Below are 24,580 nucleotides of genomic sequence, written 5' to 3'. Positions count from 1 at the left end.
AAATCTAACCATTATTCACTGCTTCTCTAGTTCAGGACAACTCAACTGGGCTGTACTGCACTACTAGTTTTGCTGCTTGACCCCTCTTACGACTGATATTTGATACAGGTTTCATCGTCGGTGATGTTCTTACTAGTACTTCCTTGTAGTTTTAATAAGGGCAGGTAGCAACTTTTGAACTAGCTTGTTTTAGGAAACAAAGGTGATTGAGCTACGTTTCTTGTCAATATAATTGATGAAATAACTTGAAAATGTTGGATTTTACCGCATTCCTCATTATAATGCGGATAGTTTAACTGGAGCTAAAATTGAATATGCTAAATCTTCCAGCATCAAAAGAGTGAAAATCCTCAGAAACACACACTAGCGAAAGAGCAGAAAAGAGCAATGTTTTTCACCACGTTTAATAATACTGGCTTGCCCGATTGTATATTTGATAGAAATGGTTGCTAAATAGTTAAATAGTTTCATGTGAATGTAAATAGTGTCGCGCTAATGTTGTGGACTGTTAGCGCAACCGTGGAGGGAGCGATCGCGATTGAGAGACGAGTTTGAGCTATATAAGCCGCGTTTAGCATGTGCCAAAGCGTTGCCGAACTCTAACGAAAACAACACACTAGTTGTGTGCGGTAATATCTTCGATTTCGTGACTTCGAAACGAGATTTAACTTCTTCATCACAGAACCCCCCCCCCCCCCCCGATTGTCGAGCTCCTTCTCACCATGTAGCGTTTACTTAAAGGCATCACTCCACGAATCTGAGGTGGTACGGATTTCAGGTGGAGTATTCGTATACGGGATGGGAGACTACGGAGATGGGGGTGATTCCGTCCATTTCTTCCTAATTGCCGTAAAAAACGGCCCGGAAGATATGGCTTCAGGCGTTTTGGCGCACTATTTTGTACAGGGAGTTCGCCTGGAGCGCACCAGCCTTGTGCGGTGCCGCATCTTCCGGGCCGTTTTTTACGGCAATTAGGAAGAAATGGACGGAATCACCCCCTCTTCGTAGTCTCCCATCCCGTATACGAATACTCCACCTGAAATCTGCACCACCTCAGATTCGTGGGGTGATGCCTTTAAGCAACAACCTTGCATACGAGAGTACGGACAAATGTGATCATCGAGTCCAGATATTTGAATACGCAAATCCTCGGAATGTCCATCCCATTAATACTGGTTGTGTTAATCTCATATAGTCAGCACGTTGAGACGCATATAACGTTGAGACGAAACCCAAGCTGCCAACACATAACGCCCAGTTTGTGTTTACTGCTCCATTTTTCCTTGTTTTTAGATACCCGCGTCACGTTAGCAGCGTTGGTATAATAGAATGGTGTATATTACACTTTTAGAGGTTACGGGATTTATAACCACAACGAAGCGGAATAAATGAGTCTTGAAAGAGGCCGATGGAAATGGGTGTTTCGTCAATGTTCGCGGCGGCGTGCACATGACTTCATGAATCAGTGAAAAGGGTTTGGTTTGGATCCAACTTATTAGCTCTTTTCAGATGGCTCATCGTCTTGAAGCGCACCAAATGATTCTATGAGGGACACGGTTGAAGAGGAGGAGTTAAGGATAAGGGATAAAGTTCCTGGCATTAATCAGTCCGCTTGGGATGCGCCACCGCGTTCACTTCAATTCAGATTCGTTTGAGATTTAAGTACACGCAATTATCCAGTACTGTGACTTGCGGAGGATAGCCTACGTATCACGTCGGTGCTCTTATCACACCAAGTCTGGTACGATAAGAGCACCGACTTGATCTTCAGTTGGCTTCCGCAAGTCATTGTATAGCCCAACTCGCATTTCAAAACATCAACGATTACTAACTGCAGTTAAATGCGTTGGCGCATCCCAAGCGGATTGATACGGATTGATACGTAGTGGAACTCGTCCCATCATATCTGCATGCCTACTGTCGTCGGTACACCACTTCAGCATAGTGAAAGTCGCCTCTTTCCCTTTTGAAACCAACCTACTCATTTGAGATCGTGGGAGTCGTCCTAACCCGACCTCTCTTTTTTGGGGCAAAATTTTCTCATTTTGAACACCAGAAAAGAAGTAGTAGAAACGAAAATTTGTTGTACCCTTAGACTAAGGATTTTCTTTACACAACAACATGAAAAAACAGCAACACTGAAAACTTTTCGATTCCTAACAAAAAAAGAACACAAACACACACGAACCGACGTAGCAAACATAATCCACATAGAAGAAATCACCAACGAAAGAAGAGAACTCTTTGTGCAAATACTGAAAAGATGAAGACATTCAAAAAAGAAAGAAAGCAGGAATTTGATCTAATGCGGGGATTAGACTATATTTAACTCTCATGTTCACTTTTTTCTGTGTCTAAGTTAAGTTTTTGAACATCATAACATATCTTCTTTGCTACAATGTTTGGAGACTTGAATGTTATTCTTAAAAATGTTACATAGGCGAGCGTTGGCCATTAGAAAGATATCAGAGATAGAAAGACACTAGAGAAGAATCATAAATCACAATTTCTTTGTTTTTATTTTTACTTCTGTTAGAAGAAGTCACTTCACCTCCGGAAAAGAAAAGAGGTAATATTTCGAAAGAGAATGCAATAAGTTAATGATTTGTTATTGCGCTAAACTAAAACAAAAACTAAATATTATTTGCATAATAAAAGGACTAATCACTTTTACTGATCTGTAAAATTGGAAGTCAACGTGGTCATAAAACTCTATTTACCCTTGGACGAGAATCTCGTTTCAGAAAAATTAGCCATGAGAGACAGGAGCCCTTTTCCTCCGTCCGCGATTGCAGCCCAGATGTCATTATTATTATTAAAATTAAGAAATGAAAGATTTTCCGAGACCACACAGCTTCGCTTTGGTCTGATTTAGTTATTCGAGAAGAAAAAGGTAGAAATATAGCTAAACGAAATGAAAAAAGAACAACTGTAATCTACATATGGACGGTCTCAAAAACGTGCTGAGCACATGTGGACTACGTTGTCGCCAACGTGCTAATATATAGCTAAAGTAACTTGTCCTATCAGGTATATCATACATTTCTTCATACTTGACAGTAGTTCAGTGGTAGAAGTCTCGCGTACTAGGCGCTGGCGCTGGGTCGCTCTCCAATGATGAAACATTTTTCATCTTTGTTTTCATGACACACAGACAAAGACACACATACACACACCGACTAAGCGCGTTACTATATAGCATGATTAATTTTTTGGTCAGTTTTTTCTTATATTATTTATTATTATTTATTGATATTTTTATTATATTTGACTGCATATCTATTTATTTTGTATATGTACTAATGTACATGAGCCTATAAAGGTTTTTGTGCCTTCCTTCCTTACTCCCGAGTTGCGAAGTAGGCACTTGCAAAAGTGATTTTTTGTGATTCAGTCTAAGGGCAGGAGAAAAAAAAACGGAACTTTTAATTGTTGGATTTTTTACGGTATTTTTTTCATAATACACGTCCTTGCTCTAATGCAGCTGGCGTGTTCGAGGTCTGCGATGTGATGGGACGAAGAAAACACGTTCTATTCTAAAATTATACAGTTTATCATTTCCGATAATGAAAGTTGCGATGCTATTTGTTGGAAGCTACCCCCAGAAATGGCCGCCAAATGCGAACAAAATGATTCAGATGGGATGAAGATTGAAAAAGAAAACGCAGAACAAAATGAGTTTTCCCATCCTCATAGTGGACTGTCGATTCATCGTAAACAAAATCAAAACTTTTTGCGATCGTTTCAGCATGTTAGCGATGATAAAATTTATACGTGCACTTTTTGTAGTACATTTCACTCATTCAGTCTCACATATTCGCAACCCAGATAAAGACGCTTTTGCTGCACACATCCCAGAGATTTAAAAGAATTTGGGATGGCGCGTATTTTATCGCATTCTTTTTTATTGGAGATGCCAAACATAATCGAAAACCTCCGTGTTCGGATCGTCGATGTTTTTCGCAAAGAAAAAAGTTGGTTGTCTGTAGCACCTGGATGATTTTCGATAGCTCAGAATGGTCGTTTCACAGCTTCTGGTTATCAACAAAAGGACACCTGAAAAGAAGTGAACGAACTAAATCTAATTAATTAAATCAAGTAAGGAAATAAAAGTCAAAAAAGAAAAAGTCACTGGCGTATCAATCCACTTAGGGATGCGCCAACACGTTTTTACTGGAATTCGTAACCGTAGAGGTTTTGGAACGCGTATTGGCCTATACAATGACTTACGGGGGGCAGCCAATGATCAAGTCAGTGTTTTTATCCTCCCAGACAAGTCTGGTACCATTTTATTGACCTCGGAGGGATGAAAGGCTTGGTGAGCACTAGGACGGACTCGAACCCTCGACCGTGTGACTACAACGGACCTCTAACCGACTGCGCCACACCCGCCCAATAAGGAAATAAACTAAATTAAATCAAGTGGCTGATCTAAAGCATCCTTAGTCAGAGAAAAATTTGCAATCTACGATATAATTGAAGAGGAATTAGTCTTGATAGTGAAGCTGTCAGAATATAAAACTAACTTTTTCGGCAGAGGTGCATTCGATAAAGAAGAATAGCACTCGTTTTCTTCTGAATCGTGTCAAGTGAGCAAGTATGAGAACGAATGAGCATTTTTGAGGACGAACGAGCGATTATAAAGAAAAATGAGCATTCACACAAATATTATCATGCTATACAATAACGCGCTTAGTCCGTGGGTGTGTTTGTGTGTGTGTCACGAAAATAATCCAAAATGATGCTAAAGTTTCTAAAGTGCTTTTAAGAGAGCACACAGACCTTCATGAGCATGTTCACCTCCGATTTTACAAAACAGTAAAACTGATTACTCTTTGATTACACAGATTTTTTGTTTAGAGCATTAACAAATCACAAATTTGTCATACATACATAATATACATATGTAATATATATAATGTACATACGTGTACAAATATGTACATATACATACATATGTTATATTAATTCCCAGTGGAGTTCTCAAAGAAGTGCGGTGTCATTACGAGGAGCACTTGGACATATGTACATAATTATTTCAGATACAAGAAAATCGTTATTACATTAATTATTATAAAAAGACTTTCCACTAACATGTTAACCTATTTTCTGATAGAGCGTGAACTGAGGATCTCTGTGGTGTACAACACTCAATCTGCTCTAAGAAGCTGCATACACAACTACAAGTCTAGACAAGCTGAATTATCACAGACAAGTCGATAAACCACAATATCACATTATTCGTTCCCGAAACCTTCGTTCATTCGATTGCCATACTAAGTTTTTCGGATAACTGCTCATAACTCCTGTATGGTGGTAAATCCTGCATGATGTAGACGACTGGCAGAGAAACACCGTGTATCGACATTACGCGCCGCAAATCAAACAAGTTGTGTGGTTCTGGCAATGGGTTCGAAACCTAGATGTGGAGAAGCGTGCCAGATTATTACAATTTGTCACCGGCACATGTCGCGTCCCTGTGGGTGGATTCTCGGGATTGATGGGTAGTACTGTACCACAATTGTTCTGTATAGAACGGGTCGGCAAAGAAAACTGGCTTCCACGGTCACATACTTGTTTCAACCGACTCGATTTACCACCGTACAGAAGTTATGAGCAGTTATCCTAAAAGCTTAATATGGCAATCGAAATGACCGAGGGTTTCGGGAACGAATAATGTAATATTGTGATTTATCGACTTGTCTGTGATCATTCAGCTTGTTTAGACTTGTAGTTGTGCATATAGCTTCTTATAGTATTTTCTGTCATAAATTGCGTTATATCTAAAAAAATAAACTAAATCTGTCCGTTCCAAATAGACAGAAAGAGAAGTAAAAACAAGTAGCTTTCAGCGTTTTCGGTCTCCTCTTTCAGGTCCATTTATTTCGCCTTAGTCAACAAGGTAAAAAAAGTGGTTTTGGTAATTTACTAGTTTGCCGAATTTACTAGATTTAATCGTAAAGAATGCATCAATGTAACCCGTTAAGGGCATCGTTATTAGTCACTATTAGCGTCGCAACTTTAGCAACAGGTGATCCGCTAACATCACAATTCATTGGCTATCAAGCAACGCGTTTGAGAGCGTAGATTATACGTGTCTTTGATTTTCCACGCTGCGAAGAAGACGAGGACGCCAAAACGTTAGCCAGAATAAAGATAAAGAACAATCTTGGTTCTGCTCGAAAAAATAGTACATAGTTTTGGCAAAATATTGCAGCAAATTTGAGCTTGCATTTCCATATGCTGTCCATTTTTTATCAGCCTCTCTCAAAAAAGATATAGGCTCAAAACGTAAAACACTCGATTTTTCATTTTTTCGTTCCAATTTTGGATCCCTATTTCTGGCGAAAACAAAACCACATTGATTGAGCTGTGGGTTGTTTAAGTCGCTATATTCTGTTGTATTTCTAGATATCCTTCATTGTCTGGCGATCCGTTCCTCTGCAAGCTGTTTCATTCTGCGAAATTTGCAAGCGGTGACAAACACGCTCTAACTGCGCATCCTTATTCTGTTGATAGATATGGTTTCTTCAAAATGTTGCTTTCCTTTTTCGTACAATTGTATTACATCTTTCATCATCGCCACTTTTTTTTCTCTTTTGTTCTATTTCGTTCTTCTTGTAGTGACTGAAGATGCAACCCAAGTGAAGGGAGTTAATTCGCCAATCGTTCCAAAGTGTGGGGCCGGAGCATCGGCTCAGACTATTGCATGTGTGACTGCGTGTGGGACAATCGTATACCTCACAAAGTGTCACGAACAGTATAAAGTCATTAGTAATAAAAAAACCCCTCATTTCTGTTATTCATTGATAGATTCCTAACGGAAGTCCAGACTGCCTCTAATGCCTTCCTAGCAGATATTTATTCTTTATATGATGTAACCGAATTCTCACGCCTTTTACCAACCGAATATTTTTTGATACGCATCTTGTAGATCCCCTCCATCTCCGACTCGTTAACTGTGCGATACAACGGACTCTTTTACAAGCACAATTCTAAAGTGTTGTTAATAGACTTTACAATGTAAAGTATGTGATGTAAAGTCAAAGTCAGAAGTCACTGGCGTATCAATCCACTCGGGATGCTCCAATGTGTTTTGCTGGAATTCGTAATCGTTTGAGGTTTTGGAACGCGTGTTGGCCTCTACAATGACTTGCGGGGGCCAGCCGATGATCAAGTCAGTGTTTTTATCCTCCCAGACAAGTCTGGTACCAATTTATCGACCCCGGAGGGATGAAATTCTTTGTGAGCACTAGGATTCGAGCCCTCGACCGTGTGGCTACAACGGACCTCTAACCGATTGCGCCACACCCACCCCCATATGTGATGTACTGTCACGAAATGTTGCGTTGTACGGCAAGACCGGAGATTGAGCAAAGATTGGAGAAAAAAGGGTAGAGTGGGGTGTGGGTAGAGTGCTTAGTGTGAGGTACCATTTATAATGGAAAAATTAGATGGATAATGAGCTTGTGTATCGAAGAACATTTGGCTGATAAAAGGCGTGGAGATTAATGACACCATAAGGACCACACAAGAATTAAAAACATGGTGAAAGTAAACGAAATGAAGTATACTTATTAGACCACGAGAAAGGAATATCTGTTAGGAAGGGATTGGAATCATTCTGTATTTCCGCTAGGAATCCAGCCGTAAATAATAAGAATAGACCATTGCAAAAAAAAGGACTAAAAAAGTGATGGCACTAAACCCTAGAAAAATTCAAGGATGCTGTAAAACCTCTATTAGCACTCATTAAAATATCATGTAATGGTACGAGGGCACAACAACTATTGACTTTCCTACTTTGGCTTCTGGATGGGTGGTAGCATCGGGAAATTTTCTTTATTGTTATTGCGATCAGCCTTCCTCTCAGCAGATGAAGCGGCAATCTAAAACTACGATATTGCACGAAAGAAAGTAGCAATGTGTTTTGTTTAAAGCATATAATAACTTAAAATATAGTAAATCAAATGATCATGAGTAAATAGTTGCACGTGCGCTGTAAAGTTTGCAAATTTTGAAAGAAAGATGTATTTGTGAAAGAGTCTATGTTGTGAAGAAAGTTGCTCAATTATTTCCAGTGGACGTAGTCTTGAACACTATGCTCATAATAATACCTGTATTGACCGAACTGTTCCTCAGTTGAGGCACTGCTGAGATGTAAACCATTGAGTTCGGGGAATTTGTTCGGAAATTCTACTTTTTAGCACTATCTCAGTCAAAGGGCTCGTGTGCGGTGTGATCAACTCACATTGTTGAATGCCATTAAGAAGAAATTGCCAGGGCGGACATTCCTTTCTTGGAGAGATTCCCATTAGTCCATTCTTGTTTACCGTTAGATGAATGTTATTGCAGTTCCAAAGGGGATACTCAAAGACTTGTTTCCAACATACATATTTTCTTTCGACATATAAAATAAAAAACGAAGAAATGGCCAATGGAGAGGTTAGGAGGTAGGAGAGGTCTCGATACGAATAAATTGTTGAACGAATCCAAGAGCAGATGGACTCCTTTAGGTAAAGAAAGACATTTTCAAAAGAAAGGAATATAACAGAAACAGCAAGACGAGAGGTTGTCCTAACACAGCTGCCTTCCTTGTGTGCCATTTCCAGCAATTAGACGGCCGTTTTATATTACGTTGACAAGATAAAATGCTAACTCACGAACCTTTCGTTATGAGTTATGAGGCGATTGTCATATCCGTCGACGATGGTCTTTCTTCCTGAGAAGAATCCTAGTATGAAAGGGACTCACGGCAGATGTTCGATCATCAACATTGCCGAGTGTTTGCCGTTTTTTTTCGGTATTCCCAGTCGGTTTCGTCGGTTGTTGAAGATGGCGAGTAGCAGCTGATGATGCCCTTGGATAGTTTGATGTAAAGCAGAAGCCGAAGATGGTAGGAAGAATTGATAGGATTGTATGAAAATTGAGATGAGCAACAAATGTATCCACAAGGAAGGCCTAAGCAACGTCCCCCACTTCTTGTGACGTAACCTCCTTTTCTCCACAGGTTGTTGGCGTGACGACAGTTACCTGTCGTACGTTACCCTTACTCTTGGTCTCCTGCAGAATAACCACTTAGGACTTGATAAGCTCTGGAGCTTCAGAACCGCACATAGGTCTGAGGATCTTGGAATGATAATGCAAAGTCTAGAATAACTTGATCGTCTCCCCTAGATCCACGTACCATCCTCGTTGGTTTATGGCTCTGGGTGATCTTCTAACCACAAGAGTTCTGCACGCCCAATTTCATCCGAAATCGTAAATGTTGTTAAGCATAGACTATTGCCTAGTTTTCACACCGCCATGGCGAAACTAGTCGCAAAGTGATTTTCTAATTCATTTTGCTCAGCACGGATTCCTTCACACTATACCTACTCTCTGTGTCGTGTCAAACGTCGCATGGTGCAACCATCAAAATTCTTGTTATTTCGATCAAAGGACTGGGAAGAACAAGAGTCAGTTTTGAGATGGTGCAACTCTATTATTGGTGTAGACAAAGGATAATCTTAGCAAGCAAAGAAAAAACTATCAACTTATACTTGGTGGCACTAACTTTGAGCGGTTCACACGACTTCGATCGATGTTTGTCAATACGGACACGAGAGGGGAGAAGATAAATTTTCCTTTCTCTAAAACAAACTATGGTGATGAAGAATATGTAAATGTTTTGAAGTTACTGATTTTTTTACCTTCCAGAATTAGATTCGAGTTCCTCGCGGCGTAAACGTCTTGAGCGTACACCCTTATTACGAAGAGCATTTGTGACTGCATCAAAGAGCTTCTGAAGCTGTTTTTGCAAAGAAGATTCCTTAGGAAATTGACGCTCAGCCACATAAATCACAAACGAGAGAAAACCATGAAAAAAAAGCCCTGGAACAAATATTGGTAAAAATATAGAAAACTAATTATGATTATCTAACCTTTCTCAATGTTGCAGTCTCCAACGTAATACTGACGAATATCATAGATCTTTTTCTCTAGCTCACCAGTCATGAACAAACCTTCGTAACCGCAATCTCTAGAAAGCGAACTTTTGCAAGAGTTCTTCAAACTAGTTATGCATTTAAGCCTTTTTTGTCACATTTTGTGTTCACGGTGATTGTCAAGGGTCTCATTTTCCTAATTGGAACTTTTCAATTTATATATACGCGTCGTATATGCTCGTTAGTTGCTTTCAGTCACCCATTGGAGAATCTAAAACCGTGCTGTGTTGAAGGCAGCATGGCACCAATATGACGTAGGGAAACCGCTGGACAAGCTAGAGATGGAGTTGTAGATGGCGGGAACAAGGGTGGTTCCGCTCACCTCTTTCCAATCGTAGTGAAAAACGACATAAAAGACTCCGTTTTTCACGACGAATTCAGCCTCAAGGCTCCACTTTTGTACTCGCGCCGCATCCGGTTGCGCAACGGTCGAAAGCCAACGAGTTCACCTCGACTGCCTATTCAAGTGAAACCAATGAATAGGTTGCTGAGGGAGCCGGAAGGCGAACATAGAGTGGCGTTCTAACGTTCCTCCTAGGACCTAAAGTGGTTTCCACGCCGTTTTCTAGGACGATTAGGGAGAGATGAACAGAACCACTTCTGATCTCGCAATCCACAATCCCTCCCATCTCTAGCTTTCCCCTGTTTCCTCCACTATATCAAATTCGTGGTATGCTGCCTTTAGGTGTGCTAATTCAAAATTTTTAGGAAATGTCACAAACTTCTGCGTGCATCATGGTGGGATTGTGTAGATGCATTCGAGTTTAAAGGAATTTTGGACTTTCATGAAATACCTTTTAGGTTCAAGATGAGGAAAATGGTGGGCATGAGTGTGTACATGCGTAGGAGAGGAAGGATCTGTGTGAGGATGCTTTTTTCGGATCCTTTTTTTTCAGAATAATTGCGTTAGTTTTATTGTTGATGAGTTTCCTGCGCTCTCCCAAAGTTTCCCACAGTGAATTTTGGAGAGAGTATTCATTAATTTTAGATATTTTTGGTGGTCCTTAAAATCAGCATTTTCTACTTTTTTGTTTCGTATTCATAATGTTTCGGAGCCATTCCAGCACTAGACAATCTGCTGTAGATTGGTAGGAGAAGGAAATCTGGGCGATTAGAGGATAAATTACTCAATTAGTTTTCCTTGCAGTAGTAGTTCCCTCAACGCATGTGTAGCGCAGCCTACAAGAGATTAGGCACGATCGATGGTTCGAAACCGCCCAGTGTCATTAAAACCTTCTCCTCACGGGTCGATAAAATGGTGCCAGTGTCTTCTGGGAGAAAATAAAACTGTCTTGACACATCGGATAGTTCCCGCAAGTCATCGTATAGGTTGCACATGGATTCATAAACTTCAAGAGATCCTGAATTGAAGTCGAACGTCTAAGCGCATCGCCATTGGGATTGATCAATGCCGTGCACTTCATCCTTTGTCCTTGAGAGCACCCAATCCATTGCTTCCATCTGAAACAGTCCTACGCCCGTCGTTGACGATATAGAACGTCCTCTATTGTCTCTCCCTTCGTTGTTCTATGTTATATATATATATATATATATATATATATACGTATATATATATAGATATATAGATGTATATATATATGCATATATATAAGAATAAAGTCACTTAACCATCTACCAGGTATGCGCCAACGCGTTTTAGTGCAATTCGTAGTCGTTGAGGTTTTGGAACTCTATGCAATGACTTGCGAGGGCCAGCCGATAATCAAGACAGTCTCCAAATTCTCTCTTCTTGAAACCATGGCATTTGGAAGTGTACTTATATTCTTGTTATGCCGACGAGATTTAGGTGAAACTTTATTATTGACCGGACGTTTCGACAAACTCGTCTTTATCAAAGACCAGTCTCACCGACTAACGGGGCTAGTGAACTACCGCGTTCTCAAAGATTGTCACCAAGGTGAATTTCGCCCCGCTAGTCGGTGAGTCTGGCCTTTGATAGAGACGAGTTTGTCGAAACGTTAGGCCAATAATAAAGTTTCACCTAAACCCTGTTGGTATAACAAGAAAATATAAATCAGGACAGTGTTTTTATCCTTCTAAACAGGTCTGGTACCAATTTAACGTCTCTGGAGGGGTGAAAGGCGCCGATTAATATTCAGCAAGCGAGCCAACGTTTATGAACTGACTAGAAAACCAATAATCCCTGTAATCTACTCCCTCAAACGCCTCGTCCACAAAATATGATTTAGCAAACAGATTATTTAAAAGCAACGTCAGAAAAGCAGACCAGCGCTCACCTTGGTAGCCACGAAATCGTGATGTTAGCGGACCACCAGTTGTGAGAGCTGCGCCGCTAGTATTAACTAGTAACGATGCCCCCGCCTCTGACCCCGTAGGTCAAAACCCGCAAAGGTCCTGATATGGCGCCAGGGATGACGAGGCGTTTGAGGGAGTAGATTACACGTGTCTTTGATTTTTCCAGGCTCTGAAGAAGGCGACGACGCCGAAACTTTAGCCAGAATAAAGATCAATAACAATCTTAGTTCTGCTTAAGAAAGTAGTACACAATCAAACTCTACGATGCCAAGATTCAAATAAGGTCGAACTTGGAACTTACTGCTAAAATTAATAAAAAAATGAAATAAAATGAATAATTTGGGAGGAATTGCAAAGCAGCCGACTAGAGATTGACTATGACAATTCATCATATAGGCTGCACACGTATTCATGAACCTCAAATGATTCAGGAACAAAGTCGAACGGATGGGCCCGAAAGCACTGAGACAGGTCCCATGGCGCCAAATTGCTGCGCCGACGTCAGAAAGCGGTAAAATGAGGCGATAGGGTCCCATCACGTCGAATTGGTGCAACGTGCTAGAAGGTGGAATCAGTATTGTAGTTGGTGCATGGGCAGCGCCCAATGAACTCCATGCAGTTTAGTCAAAAAGCAAGTGAGACATTATGAACCGTTTCTTGGCCGTGACAATTGCATTCGTCGCCCTCTACCCTAATGTACACCTCCGCATATCTACTCCTCTATTCGCTACCGTAAAGCGCTTGCCAGATCTCTTCTTCCAAAATTGAATTCATGTATGCAGACAGCTGCTCAATTTGTAGCTTACGACATCTGGCGTAGGAATCTTATCTTTATCAATATATTGGTGATGTTTTTGTCATTTCACATCAGCATATCACTTCATGTTAATTGCTGGAAAGAAAGGCGAGAAGAACTCCGTCCAACACTTCGAGAAATCTCCAAATTGTGCTCACATCGAAGGACTATAGCTGCAAAATCGGGTGTGGATATTCTTTAAATTTACTGCTAACACCTTTGGCAAGTAGACCATAAGAAGACATTGATGGAATTTCCATAAGTAGAAGTCCTTGTTAGAAGAGAAAAGTTTTAATTCTTTGGCAGAAATTCACGGGAAGTGGCCCTGCTTTGAATTTAAAATTTAAAATTATATTTAAATCCAATCATGAACTCACTTCACAAATCTCTTTATACCAGATAGCGAGACATGTATTGCTGTTTTTGCCGAAGAATACTGCATAAAAATGTATACCACTCTATCCAAGAAAAGTAACGATGCTGCTTGCCGACCATATCGGTTAGGAAAGATCTGAAGCCGGTTAGATATAACAAATAAGTGGAAGATGATTAAGATTAGGTGGCCTTAAAAATAAGTGGTTGCTGACTACTTGAATACATCATGAGGAATTATGAACAAAGTGTGTATCACGTTTCGTTCCCTTTCCATGAAGATTCTCGACATTCGCGACCTTCGAACCAAACAATTCTTTTTTACCTCACTGAGATGTGCCTTTGTCTTCTTAGAGGATAAGTCATCTGTCGATCTCCAGACACCGGTTGTGGGAGGACTAAATAATCACAAACTTTTATATAAATAATTTTTAGAACTAGTTAGGCAATAATATAACAGACGTATAACAGACGACTGACGTAGCAGCATACAGTAGTGGAAATCAGAAATATCTTTACCAGGTCTTTTCAAAATAGCTGCAGTTAATTAGTTTTTAGAGAATATATTTGGTATCTGTCTTTAAGCACTTACGCTTTCTTCATGTTATTTACTGAAGGTCACGCTCTTTCTCCGCAGCGTGCTCTGGACGTAAACAAATTTGGAAGCGGGGTGCTTTCCGCGCCCAGTGAGATTTTGGACAACCCACAGAGTTGCGGCGGCACCTCAGCGGCGCTCAGGGAATCTGCGAGTAACGCAACTTTCAATAGCATCAACAGGTACACCTAGTTGCGAGAGCCTTTTCGTAACTTCCTGTCCGATCGTCCTGCGTCCTGCGCTACGGTATCCATTGACAACTGCAAACTCGTCCTTTTGTGTATGCTGCCATGTCATTGCCCACGTGTCGATAATCATGGACTAGATACACGCATGCACATGTTTTACTCGGTTCTGATGAAGCTCTAAGGGAAGTCTCTCCGAAATTGTCATGCACAGTGTGCTCCATCTGATTGCTTGCACACTCCCGATGAGGGCTCACAGCGTGCCGAAACATCGCCATTGGTTACGTCGGGAAGAAAACTATTTTTCCTATTCTGTGGATATCGAGACAAATCGCTTTTTGAAGTATATCACGTGGTGCGTAGCAAGCAGCAAACACTTTGTATCTCAAAATAATGCTACCGAAGGAATTAAGACGAGGACCATTGCAGGCTTCAAATCGAAGGTCATTTAATATCTCGCAGATGCCACAACTACAGAACACGGGTAACGACACTGAAGTAATACTGATTTGTTTGGAACTACCGTATAACCTAGAGATCCAGTCGGCAGTCATACTGCACATGACCGCAACGTGGAGCTTGGAAGGTTATAGTGCACCATTTTCGTCTTTCAACTCAGATTTGGAAATTAGGCTAGCAAAATCAATGTTTATGTGTATCACCGGTCCTGATTCACGCCCGCAAACCTAATACTTTGAAATATCATGGTTATGACGGCTCGGTACTAAAGTTAGCGTGCTGAAAGGAAAAAGTACAGAAGAAGGAAAAAAAGATAAGAAAAAAGAAGAATATCAGGAAAAAAGGTTACAATAGGTAGAAGAGACAGAATAATAAGTGGAAACTGAAAATTAGCCGACAAAAAATGACTAATCTTTCTATGTGTATAGGTTATTTATTGTAAGGCTCTTCAATTATCTTTTGAAAGTAAGCTATTGTAAATAAACGTAAACAGGAGAAGTCCGCCTACATAGTAGTATCAAAAGCACCTTTCTCAAAATTTGTCACGTAACGTCATTAGATCCTTAGTTTGAATCACAATAAATGTGCCAAAAAAGACGACGACTTTGATTTCTTGGTGAGATGCCCTGCTAAGCAATGTCGTGTGTGTGTGAAAAGACAATGATATTTCGCCAGCAGTAATTAGCAGAAAAAAATGTGGCACAAAGATTCAACTGCATCGCGATGCCTGCTACGTGCTAGTCACGGAGTGGTAGTTGGAACTTCACGTGAAATAGAATTTTGCAAAAATATCGAGGATGATTCAAAATATCATATCATATCATATCATATCATATCTAGCTTGTTGGTTTGATCAGCGCTGGAAAGCAAAACTATCACAGTAATTGCTAGTTTATATTTGTTTCCTTGGACTTAGTGTACCAGTTGAGGTGCTGAACATGGCTAGTTGAACAATGTATGTAAAAAGCGTAAGATGTTCTCACCTTATTCTGGTATCCTGCAGTTGACCCGTAACCAGAAGCAGAGTGTCCCTTACAAGAGGTATCTTGATTACCTTCAAATATTTGTTTTACTAACTTTTACTGAGAAGTGAGCATAGGTAACGGAAAAAAGCTTGCCAATTCCCAGTGATGTAATTTTGGAAATAAAATCAGGTAACAAACTTCGTCAACTACACTCTTTTGTCGATTTTGTCCTGATGCTCCACCATGATCAATAGTCAGCGAAGGGCATGCGTTCACTTCTAACAATATAGGAGAGCCATCTGCTTGCACGATTATATCGAATCCAACAATCTTGAACAGAACAAAGCGCTGATTGTCCCACAAAATTTTCAAATATTGGACTTTAGCAGCGTAATGAATCTTGTTTCTACAGTACAGCTCAATCATTGGTTATAACTATGCAGCAAACACTGCGTAAATCTACGAATTAACAGCTGTCGCATTTCGCCACATGGTTATTTAACCTCATCACATTCAACGCGTTCATTCCCTACGACAATTTACAGGATATCCGGAGAGTAGTGTGCCATAGTTGTCGAGTTTGTCACAGAGTTGTCAAACTCAGATTCAAATTTTGTATATTTCGATATTACATATCTCAACTGCCAGTAAGTACTTCATTAAAAAAAACGAACCGTACCATTCTACAGGAGATATTGAGAAATGTTCTTTTAGACGGCGATACAAAAACTTTGATACATGTGACTTTTGGATGCCATTTCGGTAGATTAACTTTTGGATGCCATTTCGCTGCTTGTTTCTATCTTCGTAATTTCATTTGCCAACCCATGAAAAACTTCATGAAGTTATGAGTGGTTAACAAAAAATTAGAAGAGAATAAGCTTTTATAAAATGCGGAAGCTCCCTGAAAAAGCATTTTACAGGTTTAAATAGAATCCGTCATTGTGATTAAAAAGAACACTTCATGTGCCTTCCGGAATTATGCGTAGTTAAAGGCATCACCTCACGAATCTGGGGTGGAGCGGATTTCAGGTGGAAAGATCCTATGCGGGGTCATAGATTATGAAGAGGAGGGTGATTTTGTCCATTTCTTCCTAATTGCCGTAAAAAAAGGCCCGGAAGATGCGGCGCATGCACAAGGCTGGTGCGCTCCAATCGAACTCTTTGTAGAAAATAGCGCGCCGGAACGCTCAAAGTCGTATCTTTTGGCCCGTTTTTTACGGCGATTAAGAAGAAATGGACGGAATTACCCTTCCCTCCATAATCTACTACTCCGTATAGGCATAACCCACCTGAAACTTGCACCACCCCAGATTTGTGGGGTGATGCCTTTAAACTAAAACATTTTTGCAAAAAAAAGAGTTCCAAGTTGCAATCTGTACATACATACACTTCTGTTTCATGCTGATACGAAGTCAGATATAGTAGTAGGATCGGCTTGAGTTTGTTCCCTTCTTATTTTTCTTGCTAAGAATGTGATAAATGCATTAGTTTTTAAGTGGTAGGACATTCTTACACCAGATTATCGCTCTACTCTGTTAAAAAATGCCTCGCACGTCCAAGATTATAGGACTTCCCTAACCTAAGCGAAGATGCATTTTCGCACTTTCTATAGTCCAGCAACACTGGATGGGAGCGCAAAAAGGTTAGATCTTAAACACAGGTTTAGACTTGAAGGCGAATCATAGCGCACTTTTATGCCCTAACCACAAGTTAACCGATGGATTCAGCCGACAGTTATATCAGTTGCAGACGGTGTGCAGTTGGATATTTAAAGTGCCATAGGCCTACTGGGACAACGTCAGCGGCGAATGACTGTCCGCAGCCCGTACGTCTTCTCTCGCATACGAGGCAAGTTGTTAGGTGCTTTGTAGAGGGAACGGTGGGGCGAGGCCGCCTTCCATGTCATTTTTCTGGATAATTGCCGGAGTTGTGAATTCAGTTGTCATCTACACCCATGAAGGTAGCATAACATAATCACATGACGCGGTGAAGAAATCCGCGGGAAAAGTTGGAGATAAGGTTGTAAAATGCTGGATTCTGGGTGGTTCCGCTCATCTCCCCTTAGTAGTCGTAAAAAATTCGTAGGAACGGCTCTAATTCTTTCCGAGGTACGAGGTTAAAATGCCCCTCATTTTACGCGTTCCGTCTTCCACGCTGGTTTTTTTTTTTTACGAGGACTAGGAAAAGATGAGAGGAACCAAGCTGTTTCCACAATCTACTTCTCCCACTCTACGTTTTCGCTGTGGGTTTCGCACCAAGTCAGATTTGTGGTATGCTGCCTCTAACTCAATCTATTCGTGGAAATCTCCTAACTCCTCCAGTTTCGTTGTATGTTGTCTTTTAAGCGTTATCACAGTTACGTGCGGATTTTTCAACTCAGATTTGAGTGCTAGGATGAGTATAGTAAGATAAGCAACTTACTTGGAAGCATTGTGGCCCTTCTTTTCCACTAAATGTTTTCTCGTACTGTATCATAAGCTCAGGTAGCATTGCAAGCACTGTCTTTACAATAATGAGTTTGACATCGTGCCACAGCTTCTTTGGTCGTATTCCACAAGCAGCCATTTGCGAGAACACTGTGGATAGGAGGCGTTTGGATCCTGTAAAGAATTGTTTGGCGGAAGAAGTAGAACTTACATAGAACTTCCCAACAACGATAACCTGTCACTTGATCTTGTAAAGTATTTGAGTGGACATAGGCATCATTGACTTTATTCAGGGAGTAGTTTGTTAGATGTGAATATAGGTTGTCAGAATTGGAGGTTGATGGTTTTTTGTATTTTTCTGTACAAAACCGTGCCATGCCTAAGCGGAAAGTTAAAATGGAAAAGAGAAAATAATTTAAAATTAAATTATTAACAAAATATTCGTGCCTACTCTTTTAAAGGACGGTTTCAGTACAAAGAAGCTCACCTTCTCTTGAGACGTAGATTGACAACGGGTTTATACTTCTTATAACTCCGTACACTCGAAAGTCGAATTTTAATTGGTCATTCATGAGGAAAGGGGAAGAGACATACTCCTTTGATAGAGAGACTTACATACATTTAAACAAGGGAGTCTAAAGTGGAGATGGCTCACCTGTACCAGCTGCTTACCAAAGGGGTCCTTAATTTGGTTTGGGTTGTTAACCAGGTATATTCCACTTCCTTGCGAACCTAGGCGTTACGAGGCTTTAAGAGATAGTAAACTACTATGTATCAATGAATAGCAACAAAAAGAAAACACTGCAAATTTGCACCACTGTCAGGTTTCACAATAAAGAATAACTCCTCATTGATCCCTTGCTCCTTCCGACGAATCAATGTTTTCTGCCAGTATTTCTGAAAAAAAGCGTAACATTACTGTAACATAGCATTAACACCGATGGAAATTAGCAGACGAAATCCAGAGTGTGTGGAGGTTTTTATATTTTTGATAGAACTGATAGCAACTAAATTTGGATTTCGCGACAGTCTTTTATTACGTCTTTCCCAGCAAACGTTCATTTGCCTATTGAATAATAAAGTCATTATTATAATCGCTATCTCTGCATGTATGTTCAAAGGAATGCTGAGTTCTGCTCATGTAAAGTAACTAGGGATGGCATAAGTGGATCCCTAATACTGATCATACCGGATCGGTATATCTGACAGCTTTTCGTTGCTAAAAAGCGCTGAGTGGTGCACGCATGTGGCGGAGGATGGACATTTCTACCCTAACAACCGCCGTAAACATAGTGCGAACCAAGTGCGAGGTGCCGAGTTGTCACCAATGTTTCTGTTCCCTAATTACCCTCCAGCTCTGTCCCAACATCGTTACAGCCGCCGCCCGCGAAGCTCGCGTTGCGACTACGGAACGTAGGAAAAAGTTGGAAATTTCGAACACTGAAAAATTATGAAGGTCCTTAACGATCTTTTACCTTTTGTCGTTACCAAAGAAAATGTGCCACATAAAAGTGTATGGTCAGGTTTACCTACTTCTAGGAAGTGTGTGGTTTCAGGCATGTTGTAAAATGAGTTTACAAAACTTACGTCGAATGCTACCAATTCTCTCATGAAGCATTTTAAACTGCAACAGTAACGGCGAGTGTTAATACTAACAGTGACCAACGGCAGGCACATCATCCCTTTTCATTTAAAATGTGCGTAACACCTCGAAACTTACCTAGCAATTTCAGTTCGATCAAATTTTTACTTGAAAAATTCAACCCGTGCCCGCTCCAGCCTTTTCACACGTCCTTTTCTTGACTGCTGCGATTCTTATTCTATCGACCTATAACGAGTCACAAACCGCGTCGCACCATGCCGCGACATGGACAAGTTAACGCTGGAAGGTAATTAGCTACTACAAGAGGAGTCTGTGACAATTTGGTACATCGCACAGGGCTCGTAACCTGATTAAGGGGCTGTCTGGAAGAGAAATATCACGCGACCCTCATCCCAGCAGTGGCATTTTTTAAAATGTTGGTTTGCATTGTAGGTTTACAGGGCGAAAAGTTGAGGAAGACAAATGCTCATGCATTTTTCTGCTATATCCATTTTCTCATTATTCTCAACAGTTTTAAATGCATTTCGCGGGTAATATGTTCATTTGGATCCATGTTTGACATTCTGCCAACAAGGTTCTCCAAAATGTTCCTTTATATAATTTAATCGTAACAAAAGAAAGTATGCGGTACGAATTCCTGATAAGAAATAGAACACATTCCGTAATTTAATTGCTGGCCAGGAGACGTTCTAGGCCAAATTTGGTTCGCTGTTTCCTCAAGTAAAACATTTCGCTCTTTCACATTTCAAGCTAATTATCAGGCAAATGTTCAAGGCAATCCAAATAGAAGCTTTGTCAAATAAGTTGTCACCATGCGCAATCATTGGTAGCAGAATTAGATTTTGAAAAACGGTCCACTCTCCAGTTAATAGAACGAATGTCTTGACTTAATCGGTGATGGCTGATACCATCGTCTGACGGGATTACCCGCATCTTTGCCTAGGTGTGCTGCCCTTGAACATAGCTTTGCCCAACCTTCTCGATCTTCTGCGATAGCTTGTAAAGAATCAAGCCATTCGTCGCCATTCCATATCCTGCGAAACCTTACGTCTCGCCTGAACTCCTTCTCCACGCCGAGTGTCCTCGGGTCCCCTTTCACCTCTTCGGTCCAAAATTTCCGTTTTCGGCCAGGTAGCCTCTTCCAGCTTGAACACAACAAACTCCTCAGAACTCGTTCAACAAGGCGACTTGCTGATCTCCTTAATATAGGACCAAGAAGATAAGATGATCTTCTGTAACCAGTTTCGATGGCCGTTCAGGATATTGATATCTTCCACGTGTCATCCTCTGGCACACCATATATACTTCCGAGTAAAGTTCTTCGTTATGGCACACAATCGGCCAAAAGTGGCCTAACAGATGTCTAAACAGATTTCTCTCCATGCACTCAAGCTTTTCCATCACCGTCAACGGCGCTGCCCAAATTTCCGATCTGTACATCATGATTGCGCGAATTGCGAATACGTAAACTAGCAGCGTGATCTCATTGGCGATGGGGTCAGCCACAGGCACTTGATCAATGGGTTTAATGCCAAATTAGCTTTAGCACATCTTTGCTGAATATCACTGTCGTAGATGCCATCCTTTTTCAGCATAGAACCCAAATAAAGGAATTCAGCGACGAGTTCAATTGGTTTCCTGGCCACTACGATTCCCGTTCGAGGTCTCGAAGAGACCCACATCTGCTTGCACTTATCAGCGCGTAGGCTTAGTCTATTGGTTGTAGCCAGCATCAATGCTAGACTGACAGCGGCTCATTGAATGCAACGTATCACGAAAGTGACTTTGTCTGCTTCTCTGGGGGCAAATATAGTTTGGGGTGTAGATCAGGAGTATGAGCGTAGCCCCAGTCAATTACCCCCAATCGTTCTGAAAAACTGGGTGGGAAACGGCGTTTTTTCCTACGAGGCACGTTAAAACGCGCCTCCACTGTGCACACCGTATCCATAAGTGAGTGGTCAAAGATCAATGTGGTTTCCGTAGCAGCTTACTCAAGTAACACCAATGAATATGCAGCTGATGGAACCGAAACCGGCTAAAAGCTAAGGTCGTTTCCCACGCTGTTTTTCCAGGAGAATCAGGAGGAATGGAGTGTTACGTTCATAATCATAATCTACACCTCGAGCTCTATATTTGCCTCTAGAGACCCCGGCATCGCAAGCTTTGTGTGTTTGTGCAATGCAAAAATCTTTTGCATTGACAATATGGCGTGAGTCAAAGCAACTTTCTTAGCAAGATCTGTCATGCGTGAATGCTTAGGTTGCGAAAAAAATCGTCGGAAAGAAGACGGTGCTTTTAACCGCAGCGAGCAGTAGCACAGATAAAGTTGCCTCATCACCACTTTTGTAAACCACCAGAATTCCCAATAAGATCTGAAACAAATTATAGCAGTCGCACTAGTTCGTAATTAATTTGAGAGTTTATCTCAGCCATAACACTACATGTAAGTCCACTCACTCACGCACACACTCGTCTACTCCATGAACCCTATCTTTTCTTGGAGGATCCCAGCGTCAATTTTGTGGTATGCTGCTTTTTGAAGAAATGGTTATGAATTCACGAAATTTCTTCCAAATTAAGTGGAATAATGGAAGATAGAACTTATCGGTAGAGAATACTCTAAGGTGCATTGCAAAGCTGGATAGCAAAGCAAATGAACAGCAAGGATAGATAACAGATTGAAGCCCTCTGAGACCGATTATCCTCTCAACAACCTTTTCCAAGCCAAATTTAGGTTTGGGCTGTTTTGAACAACAAAAATAAAGTTAAAACAAAGAGCTTAAAGCAAATAGAGGCTACAACAAAGAACTCTTCAATACCAGAACCATAGTGAGGGAAAAACAGAAAATGAAACAGACAGCTCATTATGTTTACCTTTAATTCGGCGTAGTGTGCCGGTAAAAAAAAGGACTGAGGGTAGAAATCGTAGTCGGTGGGAAAAATCTTTTGCATTGACGATATGGCGTGAGTCAAAGCAACTTTCTTAGCAAGATCTGTCATGCCTGAATGCTTAGGTTGTGAAAAAAATCGTCGGGAAGAAGCTATTCACTTTATCTAGGAATACTTTCAAACAGCATTTGCATAAATCGTTATTTTAATAAGTTGCAATAAAAATGTGTTTTGTTACTTATGGACACGAGCTACTTAACGTACCGGGGAACCTGTTGACTCTAGAACGCGATGATTTAACAACTGCACCCAAGTCTGGGAATGCAGCGCTGTGCCAGTATACGTCACAAGGGATCTGGTCAGCACGACCATCTGGGAACTAAAAGAGGTTTTTCAGGAGGAACAGTAAAAATTCAATAGGATTTGAAGAATTGGGAAACACCGAACTTGAACGGTCTGTATTCTTTGTATGTGTTTATCTGTTAAATAATCCGTCCAGATGTAATAATGTCAGAAAAATAACGGGTATGTCATGTAAAGGCAAAAAAAGGCTAGTGCACGGCGTTAGTCAATCCCCCTGCGACTCGATAACACCGTGTCACCGCCTATGCAGTCGATTCAGAATCGTTTGAGGAATGCGCGATCTTTAACGTCTTTAACATATTCTCAAGAACTTACCTCCTGAAATCCTAGCATTTTAGCACATAAAGAGACGACAGGTAAATTACTGTTACTACGAGACGTGTCAATTGTGAACGCACGAGATTTTCGAAGAGACATACCAGCTACTCTGAATGCAGAAATCGTACACAAAAAAGCCGCAACTATTTCTAGTTTTGAAGAACACAAAAATATATGCTAATACTGCTCACTCATAACCTGGACTTGAAAAGGCTTCTACAAAGGAAGCCAGTGAGGAGGACGCCGTAGTAGATGGTCGTCTAGGCAACTGAAATTTTCCCCAAATTACATACAAGTTCTTTTGCATTAGATAGTGTAGAATAGAAATCTTGTATAGACAATAGGAGCTAAAACTAGTATAACAAAACTAAGACCCCGAGAAAGAATATTGACAAAAGTTGTAACATTCTCCGATGTCTCGAAATTGTTACAAAATATCCGTTGAACGAAGGCGAACGCATACATGATGCAGATACCTTAATGATAGCGAAATTGAGCTTAGAACGAGAATCCTACGTGTAGAAAAAATTAGATATATGTAGTGACGTCTTCTCGCCCTATGTTATTTTTGTTGTATCCATAATCGAATATTAAAATCGCAGGATTCCGGGGCAGCTCCAACGTCAAAATTGTGGAAGGGAGATTTTGAGAAATGTGGACCAATTTTGGGTCAAAGCGACATCAAGCCTGGTACCATAACACTAGCGGATGCCATCAGGAGGGATACTCATAAAATTCAGTTCGATTGCAATGACAAGTAAAAGATCTCATCACACCACTTCGAATGTAGCCGCTTTCGTCGCTTGCACTAGCACCAAGCTTCAGATGGAGACCTGTCTTAGATTGCTCGGAGACAAAAACGAAACTATTCGATTAATTAAGCTGTGAATTAAAAATTGAAGTCGTCAGATTGTAAGCCTGCTTTCTTTGACACGCTTGGAGGTGGTGACAGTGCGATTTCGCAAAATATTTAGCGATCATGTAGTAGAATAAAGCCAAAATTAATTAATTAACTAATAGGTTAATTTAGGGACACTCTTCTAACTATGCTTCCTCTTATACTACGTTTCTAATATTACCATCTATAGTCTTGTCTTAAGTTCACCGCGACAGAGAATCGAGAAGCTGTACATGCTGAAGGAATATTAGATTGCTCTAGGTTATATCTTTCAGTGGACGACTTTCGGGTTTTTTCTAACCGAATCTCTTAGAATTGCCCATGCTGGACTCTCCTTTAATCTTGACATGGTAAATACGTAGCTTTTATTGATTTGCTTGAACTGTGGGCAAGATTGGTATTGATATTTATCAACAGCTAACGCTATCTGTTGATAACGTTATCC

The 24,580-nt window shown here is 40.7% G+C and overlaps 1 protein-coding gene across 3 annotated transcripts in view; it reads right to left on the bottom strand.

The window, feature by feature from the left end:
• Nucleotides 1–24,580, bottom strand: part of RB195_021048 (uncharacterized protein) — a gene marked incomplete at both ends in the record, with an annotated part of 60,227 nt that overhangs the window by 27,512 nt on the left and 8,135 nt on the right. Inside the window, 15 exons of one of the 3 annotated variants that reach the window (XM_064207569.1) lie at nt 7,804–7,889; nt 9,557–9,632; nt 9,693–9,873; nt 9,924–10,021; nt 13,437–13,570; nt 13,757–13,829; nt 15,654–15,724; nt 15,834–15,965; nt 18,060–18,238; nt 18,552–18,660; nt 18,720–18,796; nt 18,880–18,961; nt 22,542–22,669; nt 22,821–22,935; nt 23,235–23,346. In XM_064207569.1, coding sequence (XP_064063450.1) covers nt 7,804–7,889; nt 9,557–9,632; nt 9,693–9,873; nt 9,924–10,021; nt 13,437–13,570; nt 13,757–13,829; nt 15,654–15,724; nt 15,834–15,965; nt 18,060–18,238; nt 18,552–18,660; nt 18,720–18,796; nt 18,880–18,961; nt 22,542–22,669; nt 22,821–22,935; nt 23,235–23,346 — 1,653 coding nt within the window. The other 2 variants (XM_064207570.1, XM_064207572.1) reach the window with 2 other exon arrangements.

This window comes from Necator americanus, chromosome X (assembly GCF_031761385.1).
Source record: "Necator americanus strain Aroian chromosome X, whole genome shotgun sequence".
Taxonomy (NCBI): Eukaryota; Metazoa; Nematoda; class Chromadorea; order Rhabditida; family Ancylostomatidae; genus Necator; species Necator americanus.
This window is presented reverse-complemented; position numbering and strand designations above follow the sequence as displayed.